The sequence below is a fragment of the Salvelinus namaycush genome, chromosome 22, assembly GCF_016432855.1.
Source record: "Salvelinus namaycush isolate Seneca chromosome 22, SaNama_1.0, whole genome shotgun sequence".
Lineage (NCBI taxonomy): Eukaryota > Metazoa > Chordata > Actinopteri > Salmoniformes > Salmonidae > Salvelinus > Salvelinus namaycush.
Window position 1 is genome coordinate 10,016,534 of NC_052328.1, and position 22,728 is coordinate 10,039,261.

The 22,728-nt window shown below is 42.3% G+C and overlaps 2 protein-coding genes across 7 annotated transcripts in view; one reads left to right on the forward strand and one right to left on the reverse strand.

Annotated features, from left to right (window-relative positions):
- The window catches only part of LOC120017540 (E3 ubiquitin-protein ligase MARCHF5-like), a 54,200-nt gene extending 35,475 nt beyond the window's left edge, over positions 1–18,725 (reverse strand). For 3 of the 4 annotated variants that reach the window (XM_038960374.1, XM_038960371.1, XM_038960373.1), the window contains exon 1: positions 18,589–18,725. In XM_038960374.1, the coding sequence (XP_038816302.1) occupies positions 18,589–18,656 (68 nt within the window). In that variant the 5' untranslated portion in view covers positions 18,657–18,725. Of the gene's footprint in view, positions 1–16,754; positions 17,139–18,588 lie in introns of those variants that run through there. The other variant, XM_038960372.1, reaches the window with a different exon arrangement.
- The window catches only part of LOC120017539 (cytoplasmic polyadenylation element-binding protein 3-like), a 69,439-nt gene continuing 63,966 nt past the window's right edge, over positions 17,256–22,728 (forward strand). The window contains exons 1-2 of one of the 3 annotated variants that reach the window (XM_038960367.1): positions 17,256–17,385; positions 20,762–21,600. In XM_038960367.1, the coding sequence (XP_038816295.1) occupies positions 17,346–17,385; positions 20,762–21,600 (879 nt within the window). In that variant the 5' untranslated portion in view covers positions 17,256–17,345. Of the gene's footprint in view, positions 17,386–19,001; positions 19,099–20,761; positions 21,601–22,728 lie in introns of those variants that run through there. The other 2 variants (XM_038960369.1, XM_038960368.1) reach the window with 2 other exon arrangements.

The window sequence follows — 22,728 nt, forward strand, 5'->3', positions numbered from 1 at the left end:
ACCATCCCGACTCTTCCTAGAGCTGGCAGGCCGGCCAAACTGAGCAATCGGGGGAGAAGGGCCTTGGTCAGGGAGGTGATCAAGAACCTGATAGTCACTCTGACAGAGCTCCAGAGTTCCTCTGTGGAGATGGGAGAACCTTCCAGAAGGAAAGACAACCATCTCTGCAGCACTCCACCAATCAGACCTTTATGGTAGAGTGGCCAGACGGAAGCCACTCCTCAGTAAAAAGGCACATGACAGCCTGCTTCGAGTTTGCCAAAAAGGCATGACGAGGACTCAGGTCTGATTAAACCAAGATTGAACTCTTTGGCCTGAATGCCAAGCGTCACATGTGGAGGAAACATGGCACCATCCATATGGTGAAACATGGTGGTGGCTGCATCATGCTGTGGGGATGTTTTTCAGTGGCAAGGACACTGGTCAGGATCGAGGGAAACATGAACGGAGTAAAGTACAGAGAGGTCCTGGATGAAGACCTGAGAGCTCTGGAGCAGGTTAACAGACTGTGGCGAAGGTTCACCTTCCAACAGGACAATGACCCTAAGCACACAGCAAAGACAACGAAGGAGTGGCTCCGGGACAATTCTCTGAATGTCCCTGAGTGGCCAAGCCAGAGCCCGGACTTGAACCCAATCAAACATCTCTGGTGAGACCGGATAATAGCTGTACAGCAACGCTTCACATCCAACATGACAGAGCTTGAGAGAATCTGCAGATAAGAATGTGATAAACTCCCCAAATACAGGTGTGCCAAGCTTGTAGCGTCTACCTAAGAAGAGACTCAAGGCTGTAATCGCTGCCAAAGGTGCTTCAACAAAGTACTGAGTAAAAGGTCTGAATACTTATGTAAATATGATACAGTTTTTACCTTGTCATTATGGGGTCTAGTGGGTAGATTGACGGGGGAAAAAACAATTTAATCTATTTTAGAAAAAGAGTGTAACGTAACAAAATGTGGAAAAAGACAAGGTCTGAATAATTTCCTGAATGCAATGTAGACACCGAAACACATTTTACTGTAATAGAGAAGTTAACCTTTCTAAGTCTCAACTGCTCAAATTGTGCACACAGCAATGTTCTTTGAGTATCAAAGAACATTGATTCTGGAACATGAATGCTCAATTTGTCGCGAGTGGCATCACAGTACCGCAACCAGCATTTTAGCCAAAGGCTGATATACTAGCTGTATAGTCAAATCAAATTGTATTTGTCACATGTGCAGAATACAACAGGTGTAGACCTTACAGTGAAATGCTTACTGACAAGCCCTTAACCAACAATGCTTTAAGAAGTTAAGAAAAACGTGTTAAGTGAAAAAGATAAGTAAAAATAAATAAGAATAACAAATAATTTAACAGCAGCAGTAAAATAACAATAGCGAGGGTACCAGTACAGAGTCAATGTGCGGGGGCACCGGTTAGTTGAGGTAATATGTACATGTCGGTAGAGTTACCATGCACAGATAATAAACAAAGAGTAGCAGCAGCGTAAATAAGGTGCTGGGTAGCCCTTTGATTAGCTGTTCAGGAGTCTTATGGCTTGGGGTTAGAAGCTGTTGAGAAACCTTTGGACTTAGACTTGGTGCGCCGGTACAGCTTGCCATGCGTTAGCAGAGAGAACAGTCGATGACTAGGGTGGCTGGGGTCTTTGACAATTTTTAGGGCCTTCCTCTGACACCGCCTGGTATAAAGGTCCTGGATGGTGGAAAGTGTGGCCCCTGTGATGTACTGGGCCGTTCACACTACCCTCTGTAGTGCCTTGCGGTCGGAGGCCGAGCAGTTGCCATACCAGGCAGTGATGCAACCAGTCAGGATGCTCTCGATGGTGCAGCTGTAGAACCTTTTGAGGATCTGAGGACAAATGCCAAATCTTTTCAGTGTCTTGAGAGGGCTTGTCGTGCCCTCTTTACGGCTGTCTTGGTGTGCTTGGACCATGATAGTTTGTTGGTGATGTGGACGCCAAGGAACTTGAAGCTCTCAACATGCTCCACTACAGCCCCATCAATGAGAATGGGGCGTGCGCGGTCCTCCTTTTCCTGTAGTCCACAATCATCGCCTTTGTCTTGATCACATCGAGGGAGAGGTTGTTGTCCTGGCACCACGGTCAGGTCTCTGACCTCCTCCCTATAGACCGTCTCATCGTTGTTGGTGATCAGGCCTACCACTGTTGTGTCTAGAGGTCGACTGATTATGATTTTTCAACGCCGATACCGATTATTGGAGGACCCAAAAAAGCCGATAACGATTTTTAAAACGGCCAATTTTTATATATATATATATATATATATATATATATATATATATATATATATATATATATACACACACACACAGTGGGGCAAAAAAGTATTTAGTCAGCCACCAATTGTGCAAGTTCTCCCACTTAAAAAGATGAGAGAGGCCTGTAATTTTCATCATAGGTACACTTCAACTATGACAGACAAAATGAGAAAAAAAATCCAGAAAATCACATTGTAGGATTTTTAATGAATTTATTTGCAAATTATGGTGGAAAATAAGTATTTGGTCACCTACAAACAAGCAAGATTTCTGGCTCTCACAGACCTGTAACTTCTTCTTTAAGAGGCTCCTCTGTCCTCCACTCGTTACCTGTATTAATGGCACCTGTTTGAACTTGTTATCAGTATAAAAGACACCTGTCCACAACATCAAACAGTCACACTCCAAACTCCACTATGGCCAAGACCAAAGAGCTGTCAAAGGACACCAGAAACAAAATTGTAGACCTGCACCAGGCTGGGAAGACTGAATCTGCAGTAGGTAGAAGTAGACTGTGATTCAATGATAAATTAACAGAAACCGCATTGATTATATGCAACGCAGGACAAGCTAGTTAGACTAGTAATATCATCAACTGTGTGTAGTTAACTAGTGACTATGTTAAGATTGATTGTTTTTTATAAGATAAGTTTAATGCTAGCTGGCAACTTTCCTTGGCTCCTTGCTTCACTCATGTAACAGGTGGTCAGCCTGCCATGAAGTCTCCTCGTGGATTGCAATGTAATCGGCCATAATCAGCATCCAAAAATGCAGATTACCGATTGTTATGAAAACTTGAAATCGGCCCTAAATAATCGGCCATGCCGATTAATGGGTCAACCTCTAGTTCTGTCATCAACAAACTTAATGGTGGTGTTGGAGTCGTGCAGTCCTGAGTAAACAGGGAGTACAGGAGGGGACTGAGCACACACCCCTGAGGGGCCTCCGCGTTGAGGATCAACGTGGCGGATGTGTTGATATCTACCCTTACCACCTGGGGGCAGCCTGTCAGGAAGTCCAGGATCTAGTTGCAGAGGGAGGTGTTTAGTCCCAGGGTCCTTAAGCTTAGTGATGAGCTTTGTGGGCACCATGGTGTTGAACGCTGAGCTGTAGTCAATGAATAGCATTCTCACATAGATGTTCCTTTTGTCCAGGTGGGAAAGCACAGTGTGGAGTGCAATAGAGACTGCATCATCTGTGGATCTGTTGGGAAGGTATGCATATTGGAGTGGGTCTAGGGTTTCTGGGATAATGGTGTTGATGTGAGCCACGACGAGCCTTTCAAAGCACTTCATGGCTACAGACGTGAGTGCTACGGGTTGGTAGTCATAAACGCAGGCTACCTTAGTGTTCTTGGGCACAGGGACTATGTTGGTCTGCTTGAAACATGTTGGTATTACAGACTCAGTCAGGTAAAGGTTGTAAATGTCAGTAAAGTCACTTGCCAGTTGGACAGCGCATGCATTGAGTACACGTCCTGCTAATCTGTCTGGCCCTGCGGCCTTGTAAGACCTTTAAACAGGTCAACATTCACATCAGCTACGTAGAGTGTGATCACGCAGTCGTCCGGGACAGCTGATGCTCTCATGCATGCTTCAGTGTTACTCGCCTCGAAGCAAGCATAGAAGTAATTACAAAGAGGAAAGGCTAGCATGCTGTTCAAACAGTTGGTGACGGTCAGAAGGGTGTGTTCATAACAATTCCACTGTTCTGCTTTGTTACCTAGCAAATAGATCCAAGTTGGATAAACTTTAAATAAAAAGACTCTGGCTACTCACTAGCAAGTGGGCTTGTGCTTGAGAGATTGTTCATGAGACCTGTGTTAATTTTCTATCATGCCCGCTACAAATAGTGAATGTGCATTATGCATGGTTCTAATTAAATTTGTAACAAAAAGCAAATTTTCATAGACCGACTTGAAAGCCAGATCAGATAATTACTGCAACAACAAAATAATGCAGGTTAAACTTTTTTATAAAATAATTACATTATTAGTGAGTCTTATGGTTGTGGAAGGCTTATACTGTATTTAGCCTAGGTATAAGTTAACAAGAACTGAATTCATTAGATTATTGCTGACTTTTTGAAATAGTGTATTTCACCTTTAATTGTACAAAGATTAGAGAAATAACACCCCAAAAATCTAGATATCGTAAATATTCAGCCATAAAAAAAAAAAAAAAATGTAGATATGATTTTCAGGCTGTATCGCCCAGCCCTAGTCTAACATGGCTGATCAAAATCCCATAATACCATCATGTATAATTAAACCTGCCTGGTACTAGGCTTGAATAATGGATGGCAAATCTTTGGCCATCGGTCATAATCCTCCAACCCAGGGTGTGCTCTGTTACCAGGCTGCAGGGGAGGCCTGTCTCGGTCGCTTGCTCAGGTAACTAGGTAAGTACCTGGCTGATTTTCCATCCTCCAGGGGTGAACAAAACATGAGGGAGAGCTCAGTGGAGCCTAGGGGTCGGGTGCGTGGGCCTGCGGAGGAACAGGGGCCACGTGGCGAAACAGAGTCTGACCTTAACCCTCCTTCCTCTGCTCTACCATCCTCATATTAACCTCATCCATCCTCCCACTATGACTCTTTCCACTCATTTCCTCTCCACAATGTGAAACGACACACTGCTGGGTTGTCCACAACCTGCTGCACTACAAGTCCTCTTGTATTACCTGTAACTACGGTTACAGTACAGTTAGCTACGGTGGATATAATGGGTCAAATGCCCGTTTGTAGCTGGGTTCCTACCCTAAAATCAGGGGAGGTCAAAAAATAGCCCACCCCAGGGGAGGTTATTCCTAATCCAGATTCACAGAGCATCCAGTCACAGAGTAGCCATTTTCGGTTATAAAATCTACCTAGCTTTTGACTACATGAGCATATCGTTGTGACTGGCCGGGGGAAACAAAGGCCCAGCGGAAAGAGATTAGTAGAACCTAAACTGAGAGGCAGCAGAGAGAGACAGAGGGATGAAACAGGAGGAAGGGTAGACAGATGTCTCCACAGGAGCACAGCCGTGGGGAACAAAGGCGAGCGTGGGTGCTCCCCCAGATACACTGGCTCCAGTTCCCGTAATGCTGCCCCTCCACATGACAAGCCACAACTGGCGAAATGCTATCCTCGTCACAAAACCCTAACCCCTGGCTCGCTTTCGCCTCGCTCGGTCCTGCTCAGCAAATAACACACAGTCCTACAAACATTAGAACATACGACAAGACAAACACTACAAAACAGTCCCAATGCCCAATTTTACAGCCTAAACATTCAAACAAAACAATGGCACTGACCAAAAGCTCCAGTCAGGTCTCAACTCAAAAGAAATTAGGCCTGCGAACCAATAACCAACAAAGGCTTGAAACAAGAGACTGGTTTGAATTAGACCACACTTGTCAAATAATGTCATCGCTGCTGTTTCACTGTATATGTCCATTAATCTGTGCGTCAATCTTAGTAACATAAATTAAAAATCCCCATACAAATCTGTCAATTTAAGCTAGAGATATAATTTTGCATAGGCTCAATCCACAGCATCGATCATCCGCATCTGCGGTGGAAGGTGGCCCAGTTAGGTGTTTGTCAGACCATGAGACAAAAGTCTGTATCGTCCGACCGTTTTGCGCTACGACACCCACGAGACTCTTCTGTAGTTGGTACTGCAGATGTCAGTTTCGCAAAAAGACGCATTCTTGTGTTCTAACTACCCGCTATTCTAAGTGCTCTGAACAAATTAAGGGAATTGTTCACAAACATTGGCACATTCTAAAATCCGATGATAGTCTCGGTAATGTGTTTTCTGACCATCCCTTGGTCGTATTCTCCCAGGGCAGAAATCTCAGAGACCAATTGGTACACTCTGATATACCACCCCAAGATATTCCTGAACAACCTCTATTTACGCCCCTACTGGATGGAAATTATAAGTGTAATGGCTGTGCTCAATGCAATGGCACTTATAAATGTAGATCCTTCAAACACCCACAAACAGGGAAACAGATCCCAATCAAAGGTTGTTATGGGATTTTTATGAATAATGACTAAATGATGTATACATTTAACTATAACTAACAGAATTATACTCTGTCTGATGAAGAATGTTTGTCCATAAGAAAGAGGGACTGTTAGTAGGCAAGGAACTGTGGCAGACAACTTGTGACCACTGTGAAACTGATAACAGGGATGGAAGTCTCCCCACCCAGGGAGGGGAGAGACCTTGGGCTTGTAGTAGATTGTATAACAGATGGCAGACAATGTATGAGAAGAAGACTTGTGAACTATGTTGCCATTGTATCTGAGAGGAGGAGGGACGTTTATGACGAAATGTGAGGTATATAGACCAATGTACCGGAAATGATAAGCAGAGCTCTCTAAATAAACATTCCTGACAATTGTAGCTGGGCCTCCGCCTGATTCATTTCAACCAGTTTCTTACAAATTCTGGGTTTCAGGCTGAGTAATTAATTCAATTGGGTATTATGAACAACTGAGAACAAAATTATTGTAACAATTGGTCCTTCGAGCCGGATCTCAATATCTGCCTCTGTCGCCCCAGGGAACTGCTGAAAACCGTGCACGGGCGGATCTAAGATCCGTAAGACAAAGACCTGACCTCTGAGTTGAGGGTTAATTTCAGGCCAGTGGCGAACTGGTACACGACAGAGCTGGTGACGAGATCCAACATACATTGCTTTTCCCAGTCTACAAGAGAAGGTTAGTAATCTTTATTTACGAATTTTGGGGAATTGACATTCAGACTGCATTTAGATAAATATTTATTTTGATTCTTGTATGGTTTGGATATTGATCTTTGGAATTCTAGAAGTAGGCATTCTTACCTGGTGACCTATCTTTAGAATTTTGTGTAGAGAAAAGTTTTAAAGGGAATGAAGTATCTATACAATTGGAAGATAGGAATCGGGTGTAGAGCCACCTAGGAGAGAAGAAGTCCTCAGCGACTTAGGTCCGAAACAACTTAGGGTATCTGCAGTACCAGAGTAAACTAGCTAATATTCAAAACCTGATTCAGGGTATATTGGCGGTTCTGTGATAGAAACCTAATATAGCGGTGTGAGATACGAGATATTAACGTCAAAAGTCCCAAGGAACAAATAGGCCGTTAACTAGGGCTTACGACCCTTGGAAAATAGCTTATAATTGTACACGGGTGAGATCTAATGTCCAATCGAAAGACACCTCTATAGATAAAGTTTCCAGAAAGAATAAACACATACAGGAACCCATTCTAGAAGTATATAGAGTGAGGACACATAGAGATGTAGAAAGAGCGGTGGAAGGAATGATACATCCGAATACAGGCATGGAAGAATTTAGGAGATTTAGAAAGTTTAGTGGCGAGCTTTAAGTTGAATAAGAAAAAGTTGAGAGGAGCAGAATACTTGATGGCTACTCCAGGTGAGATAGCAGAGAGAAACAATGACAAAAAGGGATGGAAACCTTCCAGCAAGGGAGGAAAGGGGACAGATAGAAATAATGATAAATGTTATAATTGTAGCCAGAGCGGGCACTTTGCTAGGGATTGTGAGGCACCGTGTAAATATTGTAACAAAACAGGACATAATAACCGAGAGTGTCTAACCAAGAAGGATAGAAAAGGTTTTAATTGCGATGAGACAGGACATGTCGTCCGGGAGTGTAAGGCTCCCTGTAAACATTATGACCGAGTAAAAAAAAAAGTCAAGAGAGGAAAGGAAGAGAGAGAGAGTAAGGAGAATCATCGTTGGAGAAACGCTTGGACCTTAAAATTAGGGCAAGTTTCTGGGAATTGTCGTCTCGGTAGAACGTGACTGATTTTACGACTAATTATACAATTATAAATAGGGTTATTCGCGAGGAGTTGTCGTCATTTCAATAGTGTTGGTGGTGCAGCGTTAGAACTCTTGCCTACAACGCGGGAGACTCGGGTTCGCATCTCAGACTATGCACCAATAGACTAAAATTCATTCGGATTGTAAATCAAATATTGTTATGTTTTGCCTGGAAAAGATACGGTCGTTAGTGTTTGGATAGGATATAAATTGAACGTTTGAATAGCTTGTTTAGGTTAAATTGAAAGACTCATCCATTCTAAATAATAGCGAGTCGATTTCGATGGAATAAGTTGTCTTGCCTAAATGGTCCGCTGGAATAACGTATTGGGAATGGAATCGTATTAAAATACGACTGAATCATAGAAGAGACAGTTGCCTAAATCCAATGAAATCTAAATTATAAACGGAGAGATAATTACGATGGAGTTGTGTTCATCGAAATGTTTTTATTCTTATGGATTGACTGACATACGTTATAAACTTAGCGAAGTACCTGGTACTTTTACATTTTGGAGTAGAGAGAGTTGGAACGTTTGGTTTTACTCTTACGATAGAACTAAAGCAGAACTCAGTTTGAGTAGGGGGTATATTTTTGCCTAGAGGCAGGAATAAGAGAGTTGGTTGCAGTGTTGCCGACTAATTTTCAGGGTAAGTGCTGGAGGCAGGTTGAGTTGTTGCTAAATGACGTTGTGATATCATTGCGTGATAACGTAAAACTGTGCCATTACGTAGAATACACAATAATACTCAAATTGATTTGATAGTTGTTCAGGGACAGACTCCCACTCTTTTCTGTACTTCTGGCAGTACAATTTTGATTGGGAGATGTTGATTGATGCTGTAAATTCTGTTCAAGATCAAACATTCGTGACCAACGATATTAATTGGGTTTGGCTTGTCGAACCCGTAGAACTGCTGCTACAACGTCTGATCCCATCAACATATGCATGCAGCAGCATCAAGCTCAGCACCAGGAACTAGTGTAAGTCACCTTTGCTAAATATTTCCATGACTCCATCATGAGCAACTAAATATACTGGAGCTTGGTCCGTGTCCTCCTGTCATAGTTGGTGTGTTTATCACTTCTAATGTAGTTCTCTATATTATGGAGGCTTAGTTGATCGTTTATGCAAAGCTAGAAGTCTAAATTGGAGGGGATGGTGTTGGTAACTGACTGGTATGTTGGGGGGGGGGGTATTGTGTGTGAAGGTTAGTATGCATGATCTCTTGACACGAGGGGGATGGGTAGATATAGTACCTTGTGTGTCTTGATGGAGACAAAGTAGTCAAACGTGGCTAATCCCTGACTAGTTAGTGTTTGTCCTACAGACTAATCCTGCCGCTGCTGACCTTGACACCAGCTTTACTAGTACAGATTCCTATAGACCCAATGGATGAAAGCTTTCAGCAGGGAACAAGCTTAACATCAGACTGAGAAGAGGAAAAGACAGCACAGGGCTGGCAAGAGCCAAAGTGCAGAGTCTATGAGTCCAAGGTCATGGAGTACTGCCAGACCGGCTGCCATTGCCCAACACAAGATGAGGTTCACCAGCTGAAGAACATTCAGGACCCTGCCTGTAACATTCATCCAACATCTATATTTAGAAGTAATGTGGTATATTGCTCAATAAAAACATTTGTGACCTTGGCCTTTTAACCAAAATATCAGACGAGACTAAATGTTCAGCTGCACCTTTAAGGGCGGGAGGTTACTGTGGTAACGAGGCCATTCAAGTCATGTCACGTGTCTGTGTGTGAGATTTGGGATGTGACTAGTAGTGGACAGCATTTAATCACTCCAAGCCCAACACTCCTTGCCAGGGCTGAAAGAATGTTGCTACTGCGACACAGCAACCCAAGCACTATTGGACAATTGTGTTCGTGTACAACCAGCAGGAAGAAAACCTGGCTCTGGAAAATAACAAGAACGCAGCAACAACTCCCATGATTTAAGTTAACCTACAACCATTTTTTTTTTGCACCATTTCTCAATATAGGGTAAAGGGGGAGTGAAAAGGCACTTGATTGAGAGATGGGGTGCACGATGGAGTGATTCACAGTCCGGTACAAGGACGAGGGTGATGGTACGATTAGTTTTACCTCATCATCTCACAAGTCATGCTTCTGTTTTTTTAAGAAGGGCCAGAGCCACTCACACAAAGGCTCCTTTCACTCAGCGGCGGTCACGTGACTGTGGGAAAACTGGAGGTTCCGCAGCACAAAGGCAGGCGACCGGATCCTGGCCCACAAAAGGTCTTCAATGAAGGTTAAGGTCCGGGGGCAACCGCATGTCTGACAGCCTTAGTGCCTCCACCCCATAACAAATAGACTCAGTCTGCATCTAATACATTCTACACACAAAACATGCTTGGGCTACCTCTACTCCACAACAAACAAGTAACATCTAGCCTAGACCTACCTCAACTCCAAACAAATCCTTAGGTTGGGCCTACTCCAATCTGACAAATCAAAACACTTGTCTTCTACTACTAACCTAACTCCATAACAACATTGTGTAGCCTACCTCTACTCAATCAAGCGCATACTCCATGACCCTTGTGTATTGTTGCCACCTGCATCGAACAGCAGGGAAAGTGTCAGGCTGGGACTTGCCATTTGGCATCTGTTTCCAGTCAGACTGGCCCAAGTTACACTGTGAATCCGCAGGAGTCTATATTTTACTGTTTGGCTTAGAGGTCGGACCCAGTTAACCCAAACCTATGAGTATGCCTTCAATGCTCGCTCCCCAGGGAAAGCCACAAGACTAGCCACAGCTCATATTTCACGACTCTCCCCCCCCGAATCTCATCGTTCCAAACTCAAACAGGAGTCACAACAACCAACAGCAAAGACTTTAGAACATTCTTAAAGTAGTGGGTCGTGGACCTGTTAATGGTGGGTCGCAACGTGTCAGAGTAAATGTATATAATTGATTACTCGAATTGATTTGGCCAAGTACAACTGCACTCACTGTTCAGTGCACTCTCTGCTTAGCAGTGGTCTCTGCTCAGTTTGGCAGCTGCGCAAGTGGGAGATTTGCTTCACCGTTAACCAGGAACTTTTTTTCTGCCGTTTTCTTGAAGATCACTCCGCGACCCACACGCTGTAGCGCTGTCGTTCAGCAGCAGATGATGTGCTGTCAGCCACTGACTTGTCATTCCCACTCGCCAGCACTCACCACTGTCATCAATTGACTCAAGCTAGCCACAAGTTCTGACTGAGCTCCATTGTCATGAAACGTAAATTTAAAAAAACGCCCTCGGGACGGCAGGGTAGCCTAGTGGTTAGAGCGTTGGGCTAGTAACCGAAAGGTTGCTAGTTCGAATCCCCGAGCTGACAAGGTACAAATCTGCCGTTCTGGTCCTGAACAAGGCATTTAACCCACTGTTCCTAGGCCATCATTGAAAATAAGAATTTGTTCTTAACTGACTTGCCTAGTTAAATAAAGGTAAAATAAATTAAAAATACAGCGATGAGTTTCTCTCTTGGTTTCATACAAACTTTGAGAAATAACGAGGAGCGCCCACAATGTGTTTTGTGCAGGGAAGTGCTTAGTAATGAGTTTCTCAAAACGAACAAATTAATAAAATGACACGTCCTGTCCAAACATCCACAGCATGAGGGTAAACACAGGGAGTTCCTTCAGAACAGGGAAGAATGCTTCAGGAAACAGTGCTTCGACAGTGGAAAACTCAGTCAGCTAGCAAGGCATTGTTGTCATAAAGGATTACTCTCTCATACTAGCAGATGTGAGTTTCTCTTTCAAACAATCCCCTGGCCTTGTACACAGCTAATAGCTACAGTAACGTTAGCCAAAGCAAGCTACTGATAACCGTAAGTAACAGTAAATACAGATGAAGACAAAATGATCAGGCCTACTGTACATCTTACTGAAGAAATTGTTGTAAACAGATCTAAATTGCAACTATTGCCGTTGAAAAACAAGTATTTTTTTTTATTCTGAACTAGAATACACTGATTGAAGTAAGATGCTTTTAGAGGCAAACACACACAGTTCTGGGTTGGTAATCTACAGCAGGAAGTGGTCTCCTGCCTGACTGAGAAAACAGTCGATGTTCTGATCCAGTCCGGCACCACATACCTATGCGAGTCAGGATTCTTAACTCTGACATACTTTTAAAAAAAGTACAGAAAGACTCAACGCTGAGCATGACCTCCATGTTGCACTGTCAAAACCTGAGTCCAGAATAGACATGCTTGTTGAAAACTTCAACCGGTGTGATTTGATCAGTTTATTCCAGTTCAGAATAAACAAATAGTTACTGTATTTTAAAACACAGAATGGAGAAAATAAACATGAATAGCTAATTATATGGGTATTTCATTTCATTGTTATTTGTTTTTGTCTATATTGCATTTGTTTTAGGCATAAGGGTAATGCAATGTACCAATATTTACGCATAGTTGCATATTTTCATAAGCTTGGGTCCCATGAAAACACAGAATTTCTCATTTGGGCCCCAGGCTGAAAAAGTTTAAAGAAACCCTGCTTCAGAATATCAAAATCACATTTTGCTGTCCAGTGTCTACAAGATATGAATTGTATGACATAATTACAGAAAAAAAAGATGGAAACGGAAAACGATAACGTAGTATGGCTAATGCCCAACCAAAATAAAAGGGTAGAGAATCATGGAGGTCGTGTGTGCGAGTGTCTCCCTCCTCCATTCGTGAAACACTGCATTGCAGGGGGAACCAGCTGCTAGTGTCAGGCCCAGACAAGAACATGTGGAGCCTTGTGTTTGTCACTGAAAGAGCAACAAACACAACCGCCTAAAACGAGGGGAACGTGACATACATCTTCCTGCCATCGGTTTCTTCAAACAAACTCAGGGTTAATGCCTTTGCTCTGAGCATATGCCCCCAAATATTTAGCATGGAATTTTAATTTGGGAGCACCAGTGCACCTCTGACTGCCATAGAGAATACACCGGCCGCAGATTCATGACCGTCATGCTTGCACCATTACTACAGAGAAAACACAGGGTTCTACACTGACTTTTATTTATTTATTATATATATATTTTTTTTTTTTACAAAGAGCATGTTAGGCGCACAATGAAAAATGAGATAAAGCCAGAATCCTTAATATTTCTAAATACAAAATGCCAGGTGGCACAGAAAAATATTTAGGCGCATATGCAAGTAAAACAGCCACACTGTAGAGCCCAGAAACAGCTTGTTTCGAGCCCAAACCGTCCAAATGTTGACCCATAATACCGGTGCAACGTGTTTTTCTTTCTATCACAGATTGGCAGCACCGCATTTTATACGCATAAACCACGTCGCGGGCCGTTCTAAAATTACTTGCGAGCCGCTAACCTTGATCAGGCATGTTACACAGCATTAGCTAGCTAACTAACAACCTAGTAACCATAGATGATACGTATCATAATATTTGTGGTAACTTTACCAGTAGTACGCAAACACTTGGTAGCATAGAAAGGGAGATTCTTCAGGAGATGAGCCTGAAAAGTAGCGAGGGTTCATATAAGCCTAGACCCAATGTAGGTTAGGCTCAATCTTTAAAAAAATATATAATTCTGGTGCTTCTAAACCCTGTATTTTGTAATTGCTGGAAATTCTTAACATAAATTTCTCAAATATTTTTCTTTGTGTGCATTTATTTTTCTTCTTGAGAACAAGTGCTCCTTGTAACAAATGTCAGCGTAGAGCCCTGGCAAGGCAGCGGCATGCAGAGCTGTTACACATTTAGCAATCGCAGAGGCTTCCTTCCACTGCACAAAAGTTAGGCCTGTCATCTAAAAAAATATATGTTTTCACATTCCAAAAGATCAAATGATGAAATGTGCCATGTCACATGCTTTAGCACCGGGCTACTAATTATTATATATATATTTTTTAATGAAAAACAACTCACCCGTGCACTTCACTTGTTGTGCCCAAAACAGTTAACGAATTTGCTTTATGGCATGCAAGCAGGGACATTCTGGCAAATACAGCCCACAGCAGAAAATAAAACACTGGCAAGGTCAGGAGACAAACAACAGGCCTGCTCTACAACCGGAGCAAATCAATAACTCCCTCTGGATCACCACCACAATCCATAGTCACGGCATTCATCACAGGTCTCTAAATTTTAGATGAGCTTCGATTGCAAGGTTTAGCCTAAAACCTCTATGGAAAGTAATCTACGTTATAGGCCCTTTTTTTCAACTGAAGGAACGTTGATCAAAGACAACAGAGTATTGATTGGCATGTACTGTAGGCCTAAAGTAATACAACAACTTTGGCAATAAGTTTGTTTTCCAGTCAATGTGAAAACATTGGTAACACAAGGATAGGACATAGGCTAAGGTCTAAAAGGGGATTGCCTGAGATAAACAGCATTAACACTGACAAACCATAGAACCTGAAGGTTATCAGAACCTCTAGGTTATTAGAACATGGTAACATTACTTGTCTTTGATGAAGTGAATGAATGACATCCCCCAAATAACAATTTGGGTAACGTTTGTTTGAGATGCAAAAAGAGGACAGAAAAGCATCCTCTTTAGGAATGAAGAGTAGCTGGCTGCTACAGATAGGTCCATTTCAATCTTCATAGCACCATGATGACTAACTCATAGTGAATACCAGATTCTCTCTGAAGGTCAAGCAAGCTTGTTGCCATGGCCTCTGAGGTGAGAATGATTAGCCACAGCATTGACAAACAATAGCCAGTATGGCTAAATTAACTTACTTGACCCAAGCCTACACAGGCCTATTAGACAAAACGTTTAAAAACTAGGCCTAACACACCTGTTTAGGCAGAGCAGAGTATAGAACAGTTTTGTTAACTTGACATACCAGATCAAAATGTTTGCACGGTTAGGCCTATCTACACTCCGTGGCCAGTTTAAGTACACCACCCCATTCACAAAAATGGTTAGCTTCTACAGACAGCGAGTAACGTGGCAGTGGCTTGCTATATAGAGCAGGCATACAGGCATCGAGGCATTGCAGTTTCTGTTCGATTGAACGTTAGAATGGGAAAAACGTGTGACCTAAGCGACTGGGCGTGGCATGACCGTCGGTGCCAGGCGTGCCGGTTCCAGTATCCCAGAAAAGGCTGTCCTCCTGGGCTTTTCACGCACAACAGTGTTTAAGGTTTACCAAGAATGGTGGGACAAACAAAAAAAAACATCCAGTTAGTGGCAGTCCTGTGGGAGAAAACAGTGCGATGAGAATCGTGCAAGCCACAAATAACAGCGCAGTACAACAGTGGTGTGCAGAACGGCATCTCGGAACACACACCTCGTCTGTCCTTGTCACCGATGTGCGATTGCAGCAGACGACCCCACAGAGTTCCACTCCTAACGTTTCCATGCCCCAAAGAATTCAGGCTGTTCTGGATGCAAAGAGTGGCCCAACTCAGTACTAGATGGGTGTAGTACCTAATAAATTGGCCACTGAGTGAGTTCAAAATATAGCCTAACCTACCACTCAGTCTCAATTTTGGACATATATTCCACATCGTCCATTTCCTCTTTAGGACGTTCGCTGCTGACCTAAAACCGTCTCTTAACTTGTGTGTTAAGGCCAGCATTACTAGCTACCTCAATATCCTGAAATATGTTTATGGGAGGCACACAGTACTCTATTCCGCATCAAGTAAAATTTGATTTAAAAAACCCAGATACAAATAAATCTTATGGAATAGCGGGGACTGCGAAGCAACACAGACACATAACATACACACACATGTATTTTGTGTTATAGATATGTGGTATAGAGTAGGGGCCTGAGGGAACACAGTAAATATGTTGTGAAATCTGTTATGAATGTATTGTAATGTTTTTTAAATGTATAACTGCCTTAGTTTTGCTGGACCCCATGAAGAGTAGCTGCTGCCTTGGGATCCATAATAAATACAAATACCCCAGTTCATATTGAACTTGATAATGTAACAGCACAATCTAATTTAAAACAGCATTACCATTAGCATTTCACATTGGGTTTAGTGATATTGTAGTAGACCAGCCATTATGGCAAACTTCAGATTTTAACTGGTTTACCTCTGTTCTGGGGTGGGTATGCTCTTTCCCAGGCTGTGTTTTATTGTGAGCCGAGGTGAGTAAGATGTTCAATGTACACATGCAAAATAAATGTGCATCTTGTTATTAGACTCAGGACTGGAGCATACCTAGGTCTGGGCTGCGGCCCTGGCAATCCCTGACTAGTGTGAAAGGCAAAGCAGTAGTACAGGTCCACCACACCTTAATGAAAGGCTACATTTGAACAGGCAATTAATTTGTGTTTGTTTTCCACCACCTTGACACTACAAAATCCCAATCTGTCCCCTGAGTAGTCAATCAACGCCCAAAAAGGGAGGTTGCGTGATGATATGACCATATATATCTCGCGTGAACCCCCCACCAGCTCACATCTGTTGATGGTCCAGCCCACTGATCCAAACACATGGTTTTAGTTACCTAGCTCCATGAAACAATGACTATAGCGTGCAACATATGACTAGCTGAACTACAATACTTGCCACAAGGTAAGAATTAGTAAAGTTATTAACCATGAATCCAAGGACCACCTAGCTAGCCAACTAACGTTACAATCTAGCTTCGCTACTGGTTAGGTAGCTAGCTGAAGGTAAACTCAACTCACCTGTCCAAATTCTGTTGCATTACCAATGCGCTCTCTTCCGACATGTGGCCAATAAATGTAAAACAACAGTACACTCAAACGTGTTGAGTGTATTAATTACATATGCAGGTTAGGTAGCTAGCTAGCTAGGCCTTGTTGAAAGCGGCGAGGCTTTTTCTGTTGGCACGAAGACGAAGAGGTTAACGTTAGCTAGCCGGCTAACTTGTCTAACCGAAATGAACTAGCTAAAACTTGAACTATAATCCAGTTCCTTTGCAGTCATAACTACTGCATTACAACTCGATGCTTCATCTACGGTTTCAGTTTAATAGTTTGCTAAAAACTAGTTTTTAACGCTTCGGCGCGACCGCTTGAATCAATTGACTGGCTCTCTCTATGAGGTAACGCACGGGAACTTCTGATGCGTATTACGTCACCAACAATAACAAGCCCGTCAGAGGCTGAGAAATCACAGTTACAAGATGCCTGGGATATGTAGTCCGACCTGACTTTTACTCCTTCATGTTGCCAAATAAATATCTAATTAATGCTCTAACTTGTGCAGGCGGACCTACCTAAGAGGCACCAAGCCTACTTGGGAAGACGAGCATCATGAAGATACACATATGGCTACAGAATACTTCGTATTGCGGTAGGTTGCATTTATTATAGCGTTCTGTAGCGTTATTACGCCACAAGCTTCGGGCAGTGCATATGAGTGCATCTCATTTCATGGCTCAGTTGTATCTTTATTCTCAAAATTTGCTTGGTTAAAATGACTGCAAAATGTTTCAACAGTTTTAGCAGCTATGGAAGATATTGGGCAAATGTGTTCTGGGATACATTTTCCCCCCCCTAATTACATGGGTCTGTGGTAGGTGAAGAAAAGAAGCCTCGTCTAATGTAGCTATTAAAATATCGCCTAGTCAGACTACTCTATTCCAGCCGGCTGATAAGCGTTATTAGATATACCATTTGGTTTAGCACAGAATTTTTTACCAACTTGTCAATACTTCTTTAATTTCCTACTTGGAAGACAAGCTATGTCTTCTACTTCCATGTCTAGTTGCAGGGGCATTGTTTGAATTTAGAAATTGCTCAGTTAAATGTTTTGTTCCATGAAATAATCCAACAATGTGTACTCTGCCATTTTATCTCATTCAAATATTCTCATTAATTGAGACAGGTGGGTGTCCACTCCAAAGTGCTGCATGTCATGACACCCACCTGTCGATCAGTGAGTGAAAATTTGAAATAAACAATAGTGGCATACTATTTGCTGGATTACTTAATGGTTAATGGAGCAAAAAAAATGGATCTCATTTTTAATGTAGCATTTTCTAAATTTAAATGACACATTGCAACTAGACATGAACGTTTAGAAGACACTGTTGAATTACAAATCAGGAATTGAGGAGGTATTATAAACTGGGTGGTTCGAGCCCAGAATGCTGATTGGCTGACACCCGTGGTATATCAGACCATATACCACGTATGACAACATTACATTTTTTACTGCTCTAATTACATTGGTAACCAGTTTATAATAGCAATAAGGTATAGCCGTGGTGTATTGGCCATATACCACGTCTCCTCGGGCCTTATTTCTTAAACGGCTAATGGAGCATCACATTAGCCATTACTATCTGCTAGCTACATCTAACTCACGAAAACCTCCCTCTCTGGTTTTCAGCAGTTAGCTTCGTCCACGGCTGTCTATGAACTACAATTCTGACGCTGTGTTTTACTGGTTTTAGAAACGCCAATTGCTTGCTTGCGAAATGGTTTGAAACGTATGGCCCTTATCTTTCATATCAGTGAGGAATAATCTTTCAAATAAAACAGATGCACTTACTGTAGCAGATTTGCACAGTTCCATATGCTGTGTTCGCCACAAGTTAATGAACTACACTTTCTCCCCATTTACGCTTACACACAGGTGTTTGTAGCACGCTAGATAGCTAATCAGCACAGGCCGCCGCCTCGTAAACAAGCGCCGTAACATTGAGATATGGCCTTGGGAACACTAACCCTATTTACCGGTTATGAATGGGTTAATGATGATAGTCAATAAAAGTCCTCTTTAAATACTAGCCTCATTTAATGCAAAAATGCATGGGCCTACATGCAAAACAAAAGCTGACCAAAACAATAGTTTTTTTTGACCAAACTTTGCATTCCGGACAAGTTACAGAATAAACTACATTTCCCTGAAGCCTTCTCATCCATGTGCCGCAGTCGATCAGCTGTTTAAGCAACTGCTGACTACCTCCGCACGAAGGGTAACTCATTTGTCATATCTTAACCCAGGCGAGGCAAACAGAAATAGCGTTATTTACAGAGTCCCAAAGGGTGAACGATAAAGGTAAATTTAATTTAATGTGAAACAGAAAACCGACACGGGTGTGCATGCTGTTGCGGTGTTTGTTTGGTGATAACGTTACCTGTACAGTTGTAGATTAGGTGGGTCGGATACGAATTTTTAATAGCCCGCTTGTGAATGTATGTAATGTCTGGTATAACCAACGCGTCGGGAAAATACGATTTTTTCGTTTGTCGAAATTGGTGCATTGTTTTTCTTTTAGGCTGGTTTAACTGCCCCCGTATTTGGTTACTTGATGACCATGAGCATGCAGCGTTTATGCATCGAGGAGAAAACATGGATTAAGCAGTGTACAAAATGCTGTGCAATATTTTACTTTCTACGAGAAGTCTACGTCACACCTGTTGGGAATAGGATATTCTAGAAACCTAATAATTAAAATGATGTGCTCAACATTTGACAGGCTACTGTGTTGGATTCGTTTTAGCCTATTCTGAATACTTTCTAAATACATTTTACATTTACATTTAAGTCATTTAGCAGACGCTCTTATCCAGAGCGACTTACAAATTGGTGCATTCACCTTATGATATCCAGTGGAACATACCACACTGTGGCTTTATTAGGCCACAGTTATCTCGAATGGTTCATAATTAAAATGGACAATAAATCGTGCAGTATCCTGACTCATTCAAAGGTGACTGTGTACTTGCAAGCAGAATGATTTTAATATGAGTACATTTATGACCAGCGATAGGCCTAATTGTGTCTATAATTATGCCAACGGCCGTCCAGAATAAACTTTTAGAAAGAGTTTATGATAGCCTTAAAATATAAAATTAACAAAATAATATAATTATTATTTTGATCAATGCAGGCAGGCATGAAAGAAGAAGCGCGACACTGCTCCTCTAGGCTTTTGTGAACATATATATGCATATAGGGTAGTCTCTGTTATAGCACCCATTTGCACTCTACTCAGAACATCTGCATATAAAAAAGGTGACAGAAAAATGTACCAAGTTTAATGCAGTAATTGAAGCTGCCTCTTATCGTAATCTCTAGAACATTCATGCTTTTAGGGTGCTACATAGGCTAATAGCTTCAATCTGCTTTGTGAAGTCACTTAAACATGTAGCTCATGTCTTGGCTACTACTAGGCCAATGCCATACAAAAAGTACAAGCAAAAAAAGCCTAAGTGCATCATCTCTTATAGCTACTGCAGCAATCATTGTCACAGAAACCTAAAAAAAAAAGTAAATTTTGCTATGGAGTAGGTGGGTCAAGGTGGTGTGTCTCTTTAACCTTGAAGGATGCAGCAGCTGTATTTTTTGCAAATTAATATAGGGGTGGTTCTAGGGAGAGAAAAAACAGGAACAAGAATCAGTTGAACATTGCAGTTCGGAGTTTCTGGGTAAAGGAAACAAGACATGGTGAATATCGGTGTCCTCCAGGTGTATCTCCCGCACACACCCGAGTGGATCGCTGGCGTCAGAAAGGGTGAAACTATTTATTCTCTTGCTGAAGTGCACTTTATTGTAATACACCAGCAGTATTTGATTTTTTTCTAAATGGGTGATCACTAATTTGCCTCCAGCAGCAGAAAAATTCCCCACGGAGTTCTCTCTAAAATATCACAACAGCACAGAGAGCCTAGTCTATGACATTCTTAATGGTAAATAAATCTGTTTTTCCCCGTTTCAGCTCAGCAAACCATGCAGGATGATTTACTGATGGACAAAAACAAAGCCCAACCTCATCAGCAGCAAGATCCAGCAGTAGACCCTCCCTCCACCCCGACCCCCTCGGATCCCCCTACATTAGATGAGAGCCCGTCGAGTGTGAGCAACCAAGCATCTTCAGCGCTCAACAAAGAGAAAGTGCCGATGGAGTCTCCGATCCTGCCAGGCTTGAGTTTTCATCAGCTGCAGGAAACCGGTGGCACCCTGGCCCCCTCATTTGGTAGCACTTGGTCTACTGGAACTACGAACACCGTGGACGACAATTTTAATCAAGGAATACCTTCGGTGAACGGAACAATGCTTTTCCAGAACTTCCCTCACCACATAAATCCGGTATTTGGAGGCAATTTCTCACCTCAGCTTGGCTTGGCACAGTCTCAGCATCCACAGCAGCAAGCCCAGCACCAGCCAGCGCAGCAACGGAGATCCCCTGTTAGCCCCAACCACGGTCCTTTTCCACAGAGAAACGCTTACAGTCACCCGTCTGTCATGAATAGCAAGGCTTCTTCACCTGCCTCATCTTCGGGTTGGAATAATCACCAAAATGCCACTTGGAGCACAGCCTCCAATCCATGGAGCGGTCTCCAGGCAGGCAGGGATCCGCGAAGAGTCGGGGTTGGTGTGGGGGTCGGTGTAGGGGTGCCTTCTTCCATGAACCCCATCTCCCCGATGAAAAAGCCCTATTCTAGCAACGTTATAGCACCCCCAAAATTCCCGAGAGCTGGTCCCCTCACCCAGAAATCTTGGATGGAGGACAACGCCTTAAGGACGGACAACAGCAACAATATGCTGCCTTTTCAGGTATGTTTGGCCTAATAATAAGGAAACCTTTATCCAATTTGAAACATTCTCATAATATACAATATTGGTATGAAAATTAAATGCAAGGGGCACACGTGTTAGAATATGATGATGATGACTTGTCCACATCATGAGATACCATCTGAAACTGTGTAGAAGTAGCCTATGTATGCTAATAGGTTGCATTTAAACAATGTTAAAGAAGTGTCATAATTGATTGTTTAGTATGTGATTAGGCTATTATGACCTTATAGTAAGGTTTCTATGCATAATTTCCTATTTTCCATCGGTGTCAGCACAGAAATAGAATGAATAGAACGGCCCTCCTCATTCAAGTCAGTGATGGCATAAGGGTTGACTGACAGCCATTTTGTGTGTACTCATTGGAGCAAAGCAGGAAGTGTGCCCATCAATCATTTGTGCTGTGATTTGTTGAAGCAACTCAACTGACGTTAAAGAAAAATACATTTAGAATCATTTGAATGAACATTCTGTTACCATGGAAATTATTGCATCACAATACCAGGCAGCCATTGCAAGTGTACCCATGAGTTTACTAGTCAAATAGCCAGGATTAGAGGTTCCTAGCCCGTTCTATTAATGATATTTCTATGGTCGGGAGACTGACTCCATTGAGAAATGGCCCTGGAGTTCACTTCCCACCCTATGGTAGTGAAAATCATCGCGATTATTGAAGAAATTATATCTTTAATAATAGCTCTTAAAGGGCTACATTTAGTCTAGTGGGTGGTAGGGCTTCGATACACTGCTCTCATATGATTATACTTTGTAACCAAATGATTATGTAAGTATCTGCTTCGCGATACGTTGTTAGTCATAATTGCATTGTAACAGTGACGTATGAAACATTGTTGCGACACCTTTATCAGTTCACCCCCCCCCCTCTTTTTTTACTGTGCAAACTTTTGACTTTGTCACTATAGCCTGATGTGCCGTAGACAGTATCACATGACGTCAAGTAGTTTAGTTTATTCAGGCCTACTTATTTTAAAAAGCTATAGACAGAAATAAAAGAATGCAGTAGGCTACAGTCACTTGACAACCAAGTAATGAACAGTGCCGGTTCAGTAAACTGTGATTCTATAGATCTTTTATTTTTTTTGTATT